General features: G+C 44.6%; 1 protein-coding gene across 1 annotated transcript in view; it reads left to right on the top strand.

Annotated features, from left to right (window-relative positions):
- C2H3orf49 (chromosome 2 C3orf49 homolog) overlaps positions 1-18535 on the top strand; it is a 49858-nt gene that overhangs the window by 26248 nt on the left and 5075 nt on the right. Inside the window, exons 2-4 of the mRNA XM_084840487.1 lie at positions 10677-10760; positions 11487-11821; positions 14294-14427. Coding sequence (XP_084696613.1) covers positions 11500-11821; positions 14294-14427 — 456 coding nt within the window. The 5' untranslated portion in view covers positions 10677-10760; positions 11487-11499. The remainder of the gene's footprint in view (positions 1-10676; positions 10761-11486; positions 11822-14293; positions 14428-18535) is intronic.

Below are 18535 nucleotides of genomic sequence, written 5' to 3'. Positions count from 1 at the left end.
AGGTAGAGATGAGTAATATCTGTCCCCTGTTCCGGGCCTGTCCAGACCCAAAGGATGGCTGGGGGAGGCGTGACTCCACCTTCTGGCCTTCGTTTTCTGCTCTGCAATGCCAGGTCTGTTACCCAGAAAACATCCCTCATCCATTACATGATCCTGGATGAGGGTGCAGACCTGGCATGTATTATGGAGACCTGGCTGGCTGAGGCCGCTGCTCCAACTCTTGCAGCCATGCGTCCAGCCAGAATTTCATATGCACAGCAGCCGAGGGCTGGGGATCGGGGAGGGGGAGTGGCTGTTATTTAGCGAGAGTCCTTGGTCTTCACCAGACCCCCTTTCCAGGAGACCAAGGTTGCTGAGTGCATGTACTGGAAGTTGGGCCTGAAGGGCAGTCTGGGGATTCTGCTCATGTACCGTCCACCCCACTGCATGACTGACTCCCTGGCCAAGGTGCTTGAGGTGGTCTCTGATGTGTGTGTGCAGTCCCCTAACTTATTGGTGTTGGGGGACTTCAACGTACATTCAGAGGCTGACCTCATGGGGGCACCTCGGGACTTCATGGAGACCATGGCTTCCTGGGAGCTGCACCCTATTCCAACTGGGCCCACCCATGTAGCCTGTCATGCGCTAGACCTTGTGTTTGTTTCTGGAGAAGCGGGGTGTGATCTGGAAGTTGGGGTTATATCCACCACCCCCTTGTCATGGTCAGATCACTATCTGGTGATGTTAGACTTCTCGGTTCCACAGCCCCTCCGCAGGGGTAGAGGACCCATTAAAGTGGTCCGCCCCAGGCATCTTATGGATCCGAATGGATTCCTGAATGTGCTTGGGTATTCTCTGGAGGACGCCAACAGCCACTCGGTCAAGACCCTGGGGGGTGGCTGGAATGCTGCAATCACTGGGGCATTAGATTGGGTGGCTCCGAAATGCCCTCTCCCCCTGAACAGGGCTCGGACTGCACCATGGTTCAATCTGCAGTTACGAGCTCTGAAACAGGAGGTGTGACAGCTAGAGCGCCAGTGGCAGAAGTCTCGCTCCAAAGACAATCAGACATGGGCTAGAGCTGTCAGCCTATCATGTGGCGGTGAAGGCAGCAAAAAAGGAATATTATGCTGCCTCTATCGCGTCCGCAGGGTGCTGTCCCAGGAGGCTGTTCCAAGTGGTCCAGAGCCTGGTCAGTTCAGTGGCTCCGGAACCGCTGGAGCATTCTAAGGCCTCCTGGGAGGCCTTGGCAAGGCACTTTGCAGATAAAATTGATCAGATTAGGAGGTTTTTCCATGCGCTGTGGATACAGTTAGTGAGCAAGAGGCGGTCTGTGGCAAACTGGTTTTGTGGGATCAGTTCCAGCTTCTTCCTTCTGATGAAGTGGACAAGGTGCTTTCATCTGTAAGGCCGACCACCTGCTTACTTGATCCTTGCCCATCTTGGCTCATTATGGGCTACAGAGAGAGACTGAGTGAGGGGATCAGGGCGGTGGTGAATGCCTCCCTTGAGGAGGGAGTGATGCCATCAGCCCTCAAGGAGGCAGTGATAAGACCACTCTTAAAGAAGCCCTCCTTGGATTCCCAAGTTCTGAACAACTTTTGCCCAGTTTCGAATCTGCATTTTTGGGGCAAGGTGATTGAGCGGGTGGTGGCGATGTAATTGAAGGCACACTTGGAAGAAGCCGATTATCTAGACCCATTTCAGTTGGGCTTCAGGCCTGGGCATGGGACAGAAATGGCCTTGGTTGCCTTGGTGGATGATATGAGGAGGGCTCTGGATAGGGGTGAATGCTCCTTCCTTGTTCTCCTCGACCTTTCAGCGGCTTTTGATACTGTTGACCATGGTATCTTCCTGGATCGCCTGGAGGGGTTGGGCATTGGAGACCCATACTGCGGTGGTTCCAGTCCTTCCTCTCCAGCAGGTACCAGAGGGTAGCACTGTGAGAGGAGGTTTTGGACCTGTGGCTGCTCACTTGTGGGGTGCCACAGGGTGCCATCCTCTCCCCGATGCTATTTAACATCTATATGAAGCCACTGGGGGCTATCATCACTAGGTTTGGGGTGCGGTGTCATCAATATGCAGATGACACGCAGCTCTACCTCTCGTTCTAATCTTCACCAAGGTTGGCCATAGAATCCCTTTCCAAATGTCTGGAGACAGTGAGTGGCAGGAATAAGCTGAAACTGAATCCTGACAAGACCGAGGTACTTTTGGTGGGAGACAAGAGGAGGCTGGGGGATGTTGACCTGGTGTTGAATGGGGTATGGCTACCCTTGAAAGTCCAGGTCCACAGCCTGGGGGTCATTTTGGATTCCCAGTTGTCCATGGAGGCTCAGGTGTCAGCTGTGAGCCGGACAGCGCTGTACCAATTCAATCTGATATGGCAGCTGTGCCCCCACCTTCCTGACCATCTGCTCCCATCGGTAGTACATGCCCTGGTCTCCTCTCGTTTAGACTACTGTAATGCGCTTTACGTGAGGTTACCCTTGAAGACAGTTTAGAAGCTGCAGCTGGTATAGAATGCAGCGGCTTGCCTGATTAAAGCATTAATCAGATCACATCACTCCAGTGCTGAAGGAGTTGCACTGGTTACCAGTTGTTTTCCAGGCCAATTTCAAGGTGTTGGTTTTGCCCTTTAAAACCCTATATGGTTCCAGCCCAGCCTATCTTAAGGAGTGCCTCCAGCAACTCCAGACAGGCCGCTTAACAAGATCAGCCTTGGATGGCCTTCTCTCTGTCCCATCAGCCAGGACAGCTAGACTGGTGGGGACGAGGGAGAGGGCCTTCTCTGTGGTGGCCCCCACTCTGTGGAACTCCCTCCCTAGGGAACTCCGCCATGCCCCCTCTTTAATGAGCTTCTGCCATGCATTAAAAACGTGGTTGTTCAGGCAGACATTTGGGGTGCGTTAGGGTATTTTTAGAAATATGGTATTTTATTGTAGAATTTTATTGTTTTAAACTGTACGACGTACACACCTTGTACGTCGCCCAGAGTGGCTGGGTGATTGGCCAGATGGGCGATTAATAAATAAATAAATAAATAAATAAATAAATAAATAAAATAATAAATGGTCTAGGACCTTGACCCCTCATCCTGAGAGGACGAGGCTCTTGAGTTAATGGCTCAGGAAGAGTGCTCAGTTACAGAAGTGTGTCATGTGGTTTCCACCTCCTTAGGAACTAGCTCTCTATGAAGGCTCCAGGGACCAGCTCCCTTATGTCGGGAAGAGACTGCATTGCTGTCCTCAGACTCTGAGAACTCTAGCCATTAAGACACCACCATGCCTTGAATGCGGAAAGCTTCATTTAATTGGGAGGTGGGGATAACCAGCCTAAAGGAAGCCAAAATCATGCTTAAGGCTCAGTCACATTCAGCTGCCTGTTAGAAGGACATACAGGTAAGCTTGCCTGGCTTCTAGCCCCAGCATCACTCAGAAAAGCAGGAAAGAAAAAGCTCTTTGTGTAGAGCTCAGATCTCAATTCTGAAATGAAACCAAAACTCTGACTCAGCAGAAGGCGCCTTCCAAAAGCAGAGACAATTTCCCCGTGAAAATATATCTGATATGAAAGGAAACTAATTCTAGAGCAGGGGTGGGGAATGCATGACCCTCCAGATGTTGTTCAACTGTAAGCCCCATCAGCCCTAACCAGCATAGCCAATGATGAGGGATTATGGGAGCTGCAGAACAGCATCATGTGGAGGGCCGCATGTGCACCATCCCAGCTCTAGAGCATGGAAGAACTCCACTACATGGGATGGTACATATTTCATAGGTGCCATAAAATGTCAGGCTAGCCCCCTAGTGTTTCTTTCTGATATTAAAAACTAGCAAAGCTTTGGCATATCCAGCAGGATATACTCCAGATATATATTTTCAAGTAACACTGGAAAAGGCATCAAGGACCAAAAGGAACCAACAGAATCAAAATATGTGCAATTCTGACATATATTTCAAATGTTTGAGTATAGTTAATAGGGAAAAGTCTATTCCAAATCAGTGGTTTGTTGCACGGTATATATATATATTTGCCACTTCACAGCAAATACTGGCAGTTTAATAAGAGAACAAACTAGCAGAGGAAGAAATTACACTGTTATCCTCTGCCGTCCTCTGCTGTCAAAAAAGCACTACTGCATGATTCCTGCTGAAGTCCACACTGTTGGCTTTGTACATGTATCACGCACACTACAACAGACATACAAAGGTCAGGGAGGGCAGTTATCCTGTCTCTCTAGGGAACCCTGGGAATTGTAGTACTGCAAAAGGGACTTGAAATCTCTCACAGAATTCTCAGCATTTTTGGCAGAAACTGAGTTAAAGTGGTATCCAAAGCGAGGGGTTGGATCCAGATTTAGTTATCGTAGAGTAGACCCATTAAAATCAATGGGACTATAGTTTGTGTTGTTGTTCAGTCGTTCAGTCATGTCCGACTCTTCGTGACCCCATGGATCATAGCATGCCAGGCCTTCCTGTCCTCCGCTCTCTCCTGGAGTGTGCTCAAGTCCATAGTCATTGCATCGGTGATGCTATCTAGCCACCTCATCCTCTGCCGTCCCCTTCTCCTTTTGCCTTCAATCTCTCCCAGCATCAGGGTCTTTTCCAGGGAGTTTTCTCTTCGCATTAGGTGGCCAAAATATTGGAGCTTCAGCTTCAGTATCTGTCTTTCCAATGAGCAGTCAGGGTTGATTTCCTTTAGGATTGACTGATTTGACCTCCTTGCAGTCCAAGGGACTCGTAAGAGTCTTCTCCAACACCACAGTTCGAAAGCATCAATTCTTCGGCGCTCAGCCTTCCTTATAGTCCAGCTCTCACAGCCATACATTACTACTGGGAAAACCATAGCTTTGATTAGATGGACCTTTGTCGGCAAGGTGATGTCTCTGCTTCTTACTATGCTGTCTAGGTTGGCCATAGCTTTCCTCCCAAGGAGCAAGCGTCTTTTAATTTCATGGCTACAGTCACCGTCTGCGGTGATCTTGGAGCCCAAGAATGTAAAATCTGTCACTGCTTCCATTTCTTCCCCTTCTATATGCCAGGAAGTGATGGGGCCAGATGCCATGATCTTCGTTTTTTTAATGTTGAGTTTCAAACCAGCTTTTGCACTCTCCTCTTTCACCCTCCACAAGAGGCTCTTGAGATCCTCTTCGCTTTCTGCCATTAGGGTGGTATCATCTGCATATCGGAGGTTGTTGATAATTCTCCCAGCAATCTTAATTCCGACCTGTGATTCATCCAACCCAGCATTTCTCATGATGTACTCTGCATATAAGTTAAATAAGCAGGGTGACAATATGCAGCCTTGTCATACTCCTTTCCCAATTTTGAACCACTCGGTTGTTCTATGTCTGGTTCTTACTGTTGCTTCTTGACCCTCGTACAGGTTTATCAGGAGACAGGTAAGGTGGTCTGGTACTCCCATCACTTTAAGAATTTGCCAGAGTTTGTTGTGATCCACACAATCCAAGGCTTTAGCGTAGTCAATGAAGCAGAAATAGACTTTTTTTGGAATTCTCTTGCTTTCTCCATGATGCAGCGAATGTTGGCGATTTGATCTCTAGTTCCTCTGCCTCTTCGAAACCCAGCTTGTACTTCTGGTAGTTCTCGGTTCGCATACTGCTGAAGCCTAGCTTGTAGGATTTTGAGCATCACCTTGCTGGCATGTGAAATGAGCGCAATTGTGCGGTAGTCTGAACACTCTTTGGCGTTGCCCTTCTTTGGAATTGGAATGTAAACTCAACTTTTCCAGTCTTGCGGCCATTGTTGAGTGTTCCAAATTTGTTGGCATATTGAATGCAGCACTTTAACAGCATCATCTGTTAGGATCTTAAATAGCTCAGCTGAAATACTGTCATCTCTGCTAGCTTTGTTGTTACTAATGCTTCCTAAGGCCCACTTGACTTCACTCTCTAGGATGTCTGGCTCAAGTTCTGTGAGCGCATTATTATGGCTATCAGGGACATTCAGATCTTTCCTGTATAGTTCTTCTGTGTATTCTTTCCACCTCTTCTTAATCTCATCTGCTTCTGTTAGGTCCCTGCCTTCTTTGTCCTTTATCATGCCCGTCTTTGCACACACGTTCCCTTGAGATCTCCGATTTTCTTGAAAAGATCTCTAGTCTTTCCCATTCTATTGTTTTCCTTGATTTCTTTGCATTGTTCATGTAAGAAGGCCTTCTTGTCTCTCCTTGCTATTCTATGGAACTCTGCATTCAGTTGGATATGCCCTTTCTCCCTTCCTTTATGGATTTATGGATGGATTTAGTTTATGGATGGATTGAGTTGCTGCCTCCTGAACAATGTTATGGACCTCCGTCCATAATTCCTCAGGCACTCTGTCTACCAGGTCTAATCCCTGAAATCTATTCCTCACCTCTACTGTATATTCATCAGGGATATGATTTAGGTCATACCTCAATGGTTTAGTGGTTTTCCCTACGTTCCTCAATTTAAGCCAAAATTTTGCAATAAGAAGCTCATGATCTGAGCCACAGTCAGCTCCAGGTCTTGTTTTTACTGACTGTATAGAGCTTCTCCATCTTTGGCTGCAAAGGACATAATCAATCTGGTTTCGATATTGACCATCTGGTGATGTCCACGTGTAGAGTCGCCTCTTGTGCTGTTGGAAAAGAGTGTTTGGTATGATCAGTGTGTTCTCTTGGCAAAACTCTACTAGCCTTTGTCCTGCTTCATTTTGTACACCAAGGCCATGCCTGCCTGTTATCCCGGTGATTTCTTGACTTCCTACTTTAGCATTCCAATCCCCTATGATGAAGAGGACATCTTTTTTGGTGTTAGTTCTAGAAGGTGTTATAGGTCTTCATAGAACCGATCAACCTCAGCTTCTTTGGCCTCAGTGGTTGGGGCATAGACTTGAATTACTGTGATGTTGAATGGTTTGCCTTGGATTCGTACTGAGATCATTCTATCGTTTTTGAGATTGTACCCCAGTACTGCTTTTCCCACCCCACCCTTTTGTTGACTATGAGTGCTACTCCATTTCTTCTAAGGCATTCTTGCCCACAGTAGTAGATATAATGGTCACCTGAATTAAATTCGCCCATGCTTGTCCATTTTAGTTCGCTGATTCCCAAGATGTCGATGTTCAATCTTGCCATCTCATGTTTGACCAGCTCCAGCTTACCTTGATTCATTGATCTTATATTCCAGGTTCCTAAACAATATTGTTCTTTACAGCATTGGACTTTCTTTTCACCACCAGACACATCCACAGCTGAGTGTCCTTTCGGCTTTGGCCCAGGCGCTTCACTCTTTCTGGCACTACTTGGAAATTCCCTCTGCTCTTCCCCAGTAGTATATTGGACACCTTCCGACCTGAGGGGCTCATCTTCTGGCATCATATCTTTTAGCCTTGTGATACGTTCCATGGGGTTTTCTTGGCAAGAATACTGGAGTGGGTTGCCATTTCCAGTTATGACCAACTTGTCCCATTGGTTTCAGTGGATCTACTCTAAGTATGACTAAATCTGGATCCATGCCAATGTGTCTGTAGTCCAGATAGGACGTTTTTACCAATTCACCAAAGATGTGACTATTTAGGACAAGGAAATATTCCTATAAAGCTAACCCCAACTCCCTCCAGGACAGACTTGGATTGACTGGTTGATACAAGCATCATATCCGCACCCAGAAAACAACCAACATCATGCAACTTTCTTTGCTTCGGACAGGGTATGTTTGCATTGAAAGCTGATCATTGATTTTTTGGTGGAAGTACTGACAGATATGCCTCCTTTCCCTACCACAGTAAAAATTCTAATTTGATCAGAGTTCTTTACTGTTAAATCATTGCTGCAAGACAGAGCAGGTAATTTGCTACTACTGCCCTAAAACTTTTGGATCCAAGTAAAAGGAAACATGACCAAAATGGATGATAATAATTCTTAAATGATACCTTACAGTACATGGCTTGGGATCACAATAGCTGATGGAGTGCTTCTCCCAGCATGAATGGACACATACACTATGTTCAGCATCTAAGGTGCCTCCTCTGAGGGAGGCTCGGAGGATGGTAATAAGGGAGAGGGCCTTCTCAGTGGTGGCCCCTCAATTATAGAATGATCTCCCCGACAAGGCCCGCCTGGTGTCAACACTGTTATCTTTTTGGCGCCAGGTTAAAACTGCCCTCTTCTCTCAGGCATTTGGCAGCTTATAATGAGGTTTTAATCAGGTCTTGGATTGTCTTTGGTTGAATTTGTTAGATATATGTTGTCTGGGTGTGTGCTGTCTGTTTATACGTTTTAATGTAAATGGTTTTGCACTTTTATAATGTATTTTAACGGTATTTAATTTTTGTGAATCGCCCAGAGAGCTTCGGCTATGGGGCAGTATAGAAATATAATAATAAATAAAATGAAATAAGGTGTAAATGTTCCCAAACCTACAGGCATGCACTACTTTTATTAGGACCAGCCAAAATGCCACAAAAGGGTATGTAAGCTTTCAAGTGTTCTAGAATTCTTCATCAGGGTAGATCAGGTGTGGGCAACTTGTGGCCCTCAAGATGTTTTGTCCCACAACTCCCATCCTTTCTTCACACTGGGAAGGGCTAATGGACGTTGTAGGCCAAACATCTGGAGGGCCACCAGTTACCCAGCCCTGGGCTAGATGGTACAGAGGGAGGGAACAAAAAAGTACAAAGTTTAGGCCACATGTTGTGGCCATGAGGTCTGCAGCTTAACCTCAGTCTGAAAATGGAGATTGTAGAATGAATTGAGTCACTTGCAGATGCTGCTGGTATCAGATTACACCTGAGTCACAGAAGTAATGGCTGTCCCCCATTTCTGATGTAAAGGTTGGCTGCAATTCAGATCTGTCTCTTGCCTTGGGAGAAACACACAGGTTCCTGAGTAAGCAGAGAGTAGAAGTAATGTGAAATATTACTGTCTTTATTCTAGCAAAGCCAGAGATTAATTCTAAGTGGTGCACTAGGTAAAAGTGCCAATTGAAGCCGAGTTGTGCAGTATTACCTAGTGCTTGGAGGTCAAGGAAGCCTCAAAATGCAAAGTCCCTCTTCAGGTGATAGGAAGCCTGAAGCTCTGATCAATTCCTATAGGTTGGGGATGAGGCAGATGACAGGGCCAGCAGAAGAACGAGCAGAAGAAGCTGTAGTTACCTTATGTTTTTGCCCCATTGGGCGATTTAAATGTATATGAATGTTCTCCAGCTTTGCATTTGCTATACCTTCCCTGTATAGTCTTTAGAACCAGGGCTATCAGCCCTTATAAAAAGGGACATCTTGACAACCTGCAAAGTATAAACTAGAGTTACACAATGAAAGATTTATATAATGTGAAAGACATGCTAGGCTTCTATAATAAATAGACAGCAGGGCCGGCCCTATCATTATGCGGGCTCATGCACCTGCATCAGGTCGCAGAGCTGGAGGAGCAGCAAATTGTGCTGCTCCCCCCCCCCCCGCCCAATCTAGGAGGGCCCAAGCCATGCAGCCTGGAGAAGCGGTCTTGTGAGATCCTGCAGGACCCCTGCTGGGTCTCACAGGATGTGAGAAATTGCTTCCTTCAGCCACATGCTGCAACAACAAAGGTAAAGGGGTTGGGGATGGGGGCATGTGGTGACAAGAGGCAGGGTGTGTGGAGGCACTAGTTGTCTCTTGCTCCAGGTAGCAAGAGAGTTTGCGCCAGCCCTGATAGAAAGAAATGTGTTCAGTGGCACCTTGAAACTAGGGACGAATGGATTTTGTAAAATCTGTTCTGTCTGCATTTCATGGATTGTCAGGTGCCTTTCATTCCATCATCCGTTCATTGGCAGAATTGGATTTTTTCCCAAATTTCCCAAATTTGTGCAAATTCGCATTTGTGAAAATTTGCAAATCTCTACCAAAATGTGCAAATCTCCCCAAAATGCATGTTTCCATGCTTTAGCATATGGGGTAAATGCACATTTTCAGGCAGTTTTTTTTTAATTATATGTATTTTTCTATGACTAAATTTGCGTAAAAATCTGGAAAGTTAAAAAACAAAACAATCCACAACTCCATGGAATCCATGAAACTCAGGAAAAGCCGGTCCCCTGCAGAAACCACGGAAATACAAAAACAAATTAATTTGGTTCCATTGCGGATTTCTCTGACATCCCTACCTGAGACTACTTTAAGCTTTTTATTGTAAAATGGCACAAGCTTTCATAGGCAGCAACCTACCTCATCATGTGATGTGTTGGAACTGAGAAAAGACAGAAAAGTCCATTAAAACCTGAACAAGAGGAAACATTCTAAAGTTCTTAAAGGGACAGTAATAATATACATTATGTAGAATCTTTATAGCATGCAAAAAAATCAGCAGAAGATTGGAGTATGAATAGATTTCATTTTGTCCTCTGCAGAATAATATTTGCTCTGAATTCCATAAATGTATCACATCTCTGAGAAGGAATTTACCATGCCTTGATTAGTTGCATATTGTGGAATTTCTCAGGGCTCTGAAAAATCCATTATTACTCCCTTGTAATACTCAATAAATAAGGCTATTTCACATCACAATTGTTCTGAACCCTTACAAGCCAAGGAAAGGCCCGGGTTCAGGGAACGGCAAATGCTGTGAAGCACCCATTCCAGCATCTGTAGAATGCCTGTAAAAATCTGAAATTAGGAATCTAATTAGCTACCTTAATAGGAAGAAGCTATGCTCCATAACCAAAGATATTTTTCTCTTAGGAGCTACAAGGGAAGGCCTCCTAATGAAAATACACAGCAAGTTCCAAAGAAAACTGTCCAAGTAAAAGAAAAGAGGATTGAAAGGTGAGTGGCAATATTTCTCAATTTACACCTTAAACAAGGTGTAACAATTCCCCAGAAAGTTCAGTTTGCCCCCTCTGTCTTGGTCTTCTGCCATCTGGTCAAGATATGTTTATTCCATTTGGTTTTAGTTCCATTTGGCTTTATGGCCCATTAGTTTTAGTTTTAATAGGCTGATCCCATTTTTGCTTTTTAAGATTTTTATCTGTACCTGTCTGTTTTTTAAAACATTTTTATGATGGTATTAATTTTTTATATTTTTGTGAATATTTTAAAATTGTTATAAGCCAGCTTGAATTTTGTGACTGAAATAGAAAAGTGGGGTATGCATTTTCTAAATAAATAACAGAGAGAGAGAGAGAGACAATAGCGAAGGATACATAATGTTAAGTCCTTAGAATTCATCAACAACAACTAAGATCTAAAGTGTTATTTTTTAAAAAATGTATGCCTAAAGGTTCAATTTTTTTAAATTGAAATGGTTTTGAAACTTTAAAAGTCGCATTTCTGAAATACTGTTTCATATTTCAGTGCAAACATTTTGTTTCGTTTCTATACAAATACACTGCTATAGACCTCCATAAATTAGAACCTTGGGTGGTTTTCAGTGCATGTCTACTCAGGTGCCCCTGAGTTCAGTGGGATTTACTCCCAGGTAAATGTGGACACAACTGCAACACAACTCACTGTAATAATCCATAAAGATCCATTATCTTTATTTGTTTTCAGGTGGCCAAGAGTCATGCCTACTAATTTAGCAAAAGAGAGTACACTAATGCTTCAAGGACAATTACCAAATGGCTGTGAGTCTCTTGAATTCCACACGGGCGAGAAAAAGAGCCTTATGAAACAGCTTAGGACAACAGTGAGGAAAATGTTCCCATTCTATCAAAAGGCAAAGAAGAAAGCCAAGCTTCACACTGACAATCCTCCAAAGCCAGTAATGCCTGGGACAGCTGGGACAGTAATGCCCAACAAGCACCATGTCCTTCCAAGGACTATTAGGGAATTCTCTTCTCCCAAAGTATTTCCAAAATGGAAAAAAGGGAAGCTTTCTCAGAATGGTAATTGACCCTCTACACACCGATAGGTCACTTTACACATGATCTGTTTTCGTGTGCATAATTTAGATAGGGCAAATTGGGCACAGAGCCTACCTGAGCTTCAACCCAGGTGAGAACATGCTTCAGCAGTGGCTATATTGTGGCCCAGCACATTAAACTCCATATATTTAGGGCAAAACTAAATTTGACATTGGGAAATTCATGATGGGAACGCCTAGTTTTTTAAAAAGGTAAATGCAGCTGTGGGGAGGAAGGACTTAGTCCTTTTCTACTTTCCTGATCCAAATCCCCCCACCCCCTGCTTGATACTATTTTCCTTGCAGAGGAAAACAAACAGATACCCGTTATGGTGCCTGTAATTTTTCTCCTTTGGGGCAAATAGGAGCTTTAGTAAGGGGACACTTTGGATAAGGAAAATATCACAGGGAAAGGGTTAAGCACCACTCCCCCAGTCCAATCCCCCCACTCCCATGGCTGCTTCTATCTTTAAAATACACACACAAACACATACATGGGCAATCCCATAGTGTTGGGCTAAGCAAGCTGGTGTCCTCCAGATGCTTTGCACTAAAACTCCAATAACTCTTAATGGGGGAGGGAGGGGAGTGGCTTCAAAGCTGCAGAACCTGTTTTGCAACATTTCCCCCCACCTTCACCTTTGACCTTGGGTGGGAGAAGAGATTTGCAGGCAGGAAATGGATTGTTATATTCCATTTCCTCTCCTTTGATGATGGGATTTGTTGGTCAGCTATTATTATTATTATTATTATTACTATTATTATCCTAATTCTTAATGTGCATCTACACTATAGAACAGTGAATAATCTGCATTCTGCATAATTTGCAAAACCTGCATTCTGGAACAGCTGCACATTTATTTATTTGTTTGTTTAAAGTATTTTTTATCTTGCTTCTCAACCAAAAAGTCCCCGCCTTGGGTTCGTTAAGGAGGAACAAAGGCGGGATATAAATGTAATAAATAAAAATAAAATATTTTTATAAAAATAAAAATGAATTTAAATAATAAATAAATTAGAGCAATACAACAATGGAACCAACTACCTAGGGAGGTGCTGGGCTCTCCCACACTGGAGGCATTCAAGACGAGGCTGGACAGCCATCTGTCAGGGATGCTCTGACTTGGATTCCTGCATTGAGCAGGGGTTGGACTCGATGGCCTTGTAGGCCCCTTCCAACCCTACTATTCTATGATTCCATGAAATAAAAATCAGTAAAACAAGTCAGTCCCTCCCCGTAGAGTTACAATCTAAAAAGACACAACATACAAGAAAAAGGGATGGGAAGGGAAGGAGCAGAAAAAAAGTAGTTCCCCTCTCATCTCCCTCCGTGCAGTCTGCTGGAACTGCTGGTAGTGGTATCAGTTGAGGGAAGAGGAGCCTTCACGAGGGAGGTCATTCAGCAGCGCTGGTGGTATGGTCCTGCTGACGCCTCTCATCTCCCTCCATTCAGCCTGCTGTTGGTGAGGGAGGAGGAACCTTCATGAGGAAGGTTGTCAACAGGGCTGGCGGAATGGCCCAGCTTCCCTCTCTCATCTCCCTTCACACAGCGTGCTGGATGGCAGCTGGTGGTGACAGTTGAGGGAGGAGGAGCCTTCATGCGGGAGGTCTTTCAGAAGGACTGGCGGAATGGCCCTGCTTCCCCTCTCATCTCCCTCTCTCTCTTATCTCCCGCAGTTCAGACTGCTGGAATGGCTGCTGGTGGTGACAGTTAGGGAGGGGAGACTTTTTTTTAAAGGAGCCTGAAATGGCAGCATGATCTCCCACTTCTCTCACAATTGCAGCCCTATAGTTCAGCTTGTGGGATGTGCTCATGCTATAAACACAACTGAGAAAGCACATATGAACTTTCAAACTCCTCCTACTTCTCCCACACTTACAACACCGTGCACTTGATTGCATTATAAACACAGTGGATACTGCACTGTATTCATTAATGTGTCACCACAAAGCAGCAATTGTATGTGACAAAAATCTGGCACTGGGGTGCCTCAGACACGAAACGGTCTCCAGCGTAGACTGTTATCTCTGAGTTCTGTTTATGGCATAGCAAAACAACAGTCGTATTTATTCTGGGTTACTTATGGCAGTATCCAATATTGTCAGTCCACCACCATTAAACACATTGTGCTAGCGGAAACAAACACTAGTACAATGGGGGCTAGTGCTTGCTAGTACAACCCTTGAAACTAGCCCAGATTGGTGCTTCTGGAATGGGACAAGTCAGCAGAATTCCCTTCTGAGAGCTCCACTGACTCGTCCCAGTCTGGAAGCACTAATTTCAGCTAGGTTCTGATTGTGCTAGCAAGCACTAGCTCCCTGTTGTACTAGCGTTTGTTTCCTAAGCAGCATTAGATACTGCCCTTAAACTGGAACAAATGGATTTGACCTTGTGACAAGTAAACAGGTATTTGGACTCCACTCTCTTTATCCTTTCCTCTTTCTTCCTTTGAAGCTTCAATTCAGCTGGATGTGAATATTGTGGAAGAAGAACATGCGCAAAGCATAAGTGGGATGAACACACGTGTGGAAGCAAGACAGATGACAAGGCGCATCTCAGTGGTGTCATTGCCACCTGGGATCCGAAAGGTAACTGGCAAAACATGCTGAATTGGCTGCATTTATTAAATTGTACCCTTTAAGTTGCTTCATTTCTTTATAGATTGAGTGAGCATTAATAGCCAAGGGCCCAGAGGCTGTTAATCTATATCATCCATTGTACACACACATACATACCATTGTGGGTGCCATCTTAAGGCCCGTAAAAGCATTAGTATACGTACATGGCTCCTGCATTACTTAAAGTTCAGAGTTTGTAGAGTTGCACCAGCGACTCATGTTCAATAAATAGCACCTTCGCCCTCCCAAAGAAAATCCCAAATCCAGCTGTTCCACAGAAACTGGAATCCATGACTGTAGTCAGTGTTGCTTTTACTAAAACTCTCAGTTTTTAGTTTTAAAAAGAAGCAAGTTTCTGATACTCAGGTTTTTTGAAAATGTGCAGGTTGTCTTCTTTAAACATTCAGAAAGGGGAGTGGGTGATTAGAGTATAAGTGTCTTTCATGTTTCTACTTTATGATTCTCAACCTCTTTCCTCTTGTCAGTGCAGGCTCCAGGGTTTTGTGTGTGCATGGGGGGGGGGGTAGGGGGCTTGGGCTAGATGCCCTCAGTGGGTCCCTCCTTGAGTGGGTTCAGCTCCTCCTCACTTGTCCCAAATGCCTATTCACTTCCCCTCTCCCTCTGGATCCAATTTGTACCACCGCCTGGAGGGACGGTGTAAGGAGAGTGAAGGAAGGTGGTCTATCTTCTCACTATTGTCACTGCATGTGTGCTCAGACAGGGCTGGTGAATGGGCAGTGGCAGCAAAGAGGAGCAAGAGGCCCAGGCCCAGGAGTGTAGTGTAGCTTTGACAAGCGGCCAACAATGCCTTGCCCTGACATTGGACCTGCCTCTTGCCCTGCACAGCCTGGATCTGGGCAGCCCATTGATCAGTGGAGGCTGGTGGCTCCAATGTCAGTGGGATAGCAAATCCGCTCAGTGTTTCAGTCAGAACCAGTCAGAACTCGAAACTCCTTCTGACTGAAACCCGGAGCAGATTCACCACCCCACTGTCATCAGCGCCACCAGCCTCCTCTACCATAGATATGAATGCAAGACCTTGTATGGGCACACAGCAAGCACTTGTCTTTTCCCCAAACTCTATGCTACATTGCAAAGTGCTCTTCAAACTCAACCCCCTGCCCCCATCTCAGATTTTATTTTAAGTTCCACTATAAGAACTATTAAGTCTACAGCAGGGGGGAAGAGCTTCAGGTCTGTGAGCCAAATCTGGCCCACCTGGGGTCCCAGTCCAGAGGGTTCCCCAGATGGCCATACCCCCTTCTCCCCATCCACTGATCATTGGGTGATTTTCCGGCTTTTGTGAAGTTTTTTTCCCATTCTAAAAGGTGGAAATGCCTTTCCTAAGGCTTTGTTACTGGCAAGAAGAGCTTTAAGCTAAACTATGCTGGTATTTTTTGTTCTGTCCCTTTTGCCCTCAACTCCATCCACAACTGGAATGCGGCCCTTGAGAGCTTCTCCGAAATGGGCGGCAGGGTGGAAGGAGCAAAGAGGCAGTTTTCACCTCTCCGTCCTCCTGTGTTTGTTTGTTTTCCTCTAGATGGGCCTCTGAGCCTGTCTAGCAGAAGCACGCTGGCCGGGCTGGGGCTGGGAGAGGCCATAGGCTTTCTTGTATCCTGGCCTCTCCTCTCCTCCTCACCCACTGCAGTGCTCCCTTTCAGACCTCTCCAAGGTTCTCTGAGGCTGCTTTTGTGACTTTAGAATGCGGACAGTGGTTCTTTCCATGGCAGCTGTGAGGGGAGGGATCAGATACTGGAGTCTCCCTTCCAAGGTTGTAGCAGTGTCTCCAGAGACCATAGGATTGCTCTCCCTGTCACTCAATTAGATATTTGTGAAACTAGAGGTGAAGGAGGGAGCTTTACCAACAGAGCTCCTAAAATGGATAATTCCAACATGAATCTCCATGTGCGTAAAAGTAGCTATTTCTGGAACCCATTTAGCTTTCCCTTCAGAACAGTTCTCCCTCCCCCACTTTTGAACTGAAGTTCCACTGTAAACAGCCACAAACACTGCTCTTTTGATCACCTGTGTACAGTTGTGATCACTCTATCTCAAAAAGGATATTGGAAAACTGGAGGAGGTACTGAAACAATCAACGAATTATGATAGCAGGGTCATCTGGCTGCACAATCCTTGTTCCTAGAGTGCTTGATCTAATCTGTGTTGTGCAACTGTTTTGCTAAATACAGAAGCATAAAGGTTAATACAATGCAGATGGCTTGTGGATTAGGGTACACTCCATTATGCAACTACTTGACCTGTAGGAGAAAAGATTAATAAACCAGGCAGACTGGATTAGAAGGCAAGGTTGCTGTAAGGTGGGCCATCATCCGTTAAACCAAATTTAAAAGGAACTTTAACATTTGCTGCTAGGTTTTATTCTGGATGTATTGTTATATTGTGGTTTCAAGCTTTTGTATTTTGTTTATGTTGCGCTCTGTGGTTTTAATTTTTGTGAACCGCCCAGAGAGCTTTGGCTATTGGGTGGTATAGAAATGAAATGAATAAATGAATGAATAAATAAATTTATTGAAACCTGAATAAAATCTCCTGGAGGGATTCTCTTTTTGAATTAGGTTTCCCAATCCTTCCTCAGCAGGTACCTCCCAATTCAGTTTGGTTGGTTGTTGTAGCCCTCTGCTGGTCCAACTTGGAACTAATTTTGTCCCTATTTATTTGTTCATAAATATGGCAAAAGCTTCACTGCATCTGATCTATTCCTTTATTTAATTTCTATCCCGCCTTTCCAACAAAAAAAGAAAAAGAAAAGGTGCTCAAAGAGGTTAACAATAACATCCAGATTAAAGACAAAAACTTAACTAAAATATAGCATAAAAACCAAATAAATCAAAAACACAATTAGAAACACAATAAACAGCAAGATAAATGTTATCTTTTTAAAAAAATAGAAAATAATTAAAGTCATAACCAAGATAATGTCAGTTTGAGTGCTTGTGACGAATACCCTGAAAATTTAATACCAAGTTGCTTTGCTGGATCAGACCAAGAGAAGATCCATTCATTTTTTGAATGATCCATTACTCCATCAATAATAGTAACTCACCTGATGTCCTAGGTTGCTTGCTAGTGGGGCATGATAGTGCTGAATATCTCCCATTGTTTGTCCCCGGGAGTACTACCGTAAACATGTAGGTTCCATTTTTAGCTAACATGCAGAACAGCACTTACAAACCTATCCCACCCAGGTATCCCCTTTTAAGAAAAAGAAAATCAGAACCTACAATATCTTAAGCCAATCTTTATACACAAGGAACAGGATTGTATTATGCCTGTGCACTCCCAGACCCATTTGCGCAACAGGGTTTTTTTGGTTCTAAAAACAACCTGAAAGAAGTGAAAACGCTCATTTGAAGAACGGGGTCGGTCAGCGGAGATCACAGAAGGGAACTCTGCTGACTTATCCTGATCTGGAAATGAACGTTTCCACTCCTTTCCAGCGTTATTTTTAGAAACGCAAAAGCCCCGTTATGCACCTAGTGGGTCCTGCGAGTGCAACAGAACCAGCGGAGGTGGAGCAGCCCTGTTGGATGCTCCCCTCTATGTTCCATTCCTCCGGCCATAATTAATTGCTCTTTTCAGTGCCTCTTCCACTTTTACAATTCAGATGGGTTTGAAAGGTACTTTTTGTTGTTGTTTATTTGTTCAGTCGCTTCCGACTCTTCGTGACTTCATGGACCAGCCCACGCCAAAGCTTCCTGTCGGCCGTCACCACCCCCAGCTCCCCCAAGGTCGAGTCTGTCACCCCCAGAATATCATCTATCTACCTTGCCCTTGGTCGGCCCCTCTTCCTTTGGCCTTTCACTTTCCCTAGCATCAGCATCTTCTCCAGGGTATCCTATCTTCTCATGATGTGGCCAAAGTACTTCAGTTTTGCCTTTAATATAATTCCCAAAAGGTACTTTAGAAATATTTTAATAAATAAATAATCATAACTGTAAACAGTATTTTAAATGTGGGTGGCTAAAGGTACTAGTCTACTGCTGAAAGGCTATCTGAATATATAAAATGGAATTATGATGTTCATCAGGGTAATGATGAACCCTGCACACCAGCAGTT

Source organism: Heloderma suspectum, chromosome 2, assembly GCF_057233095.1.
Source record: "Heloderma suspectum isolate Gila_16-S chromosome 2, 16-S_ref, whole genome shotgun sequence".
Lineage (NCBI taxonomy): Eukaryota > Metazoa > Chordata > Lepidosauria > Squamata > Helodermatidae > Heloderma > Heloderma suspectum.
This window is presented reverse-complemented; position numbering and strand designations above follow the sequence as displayed.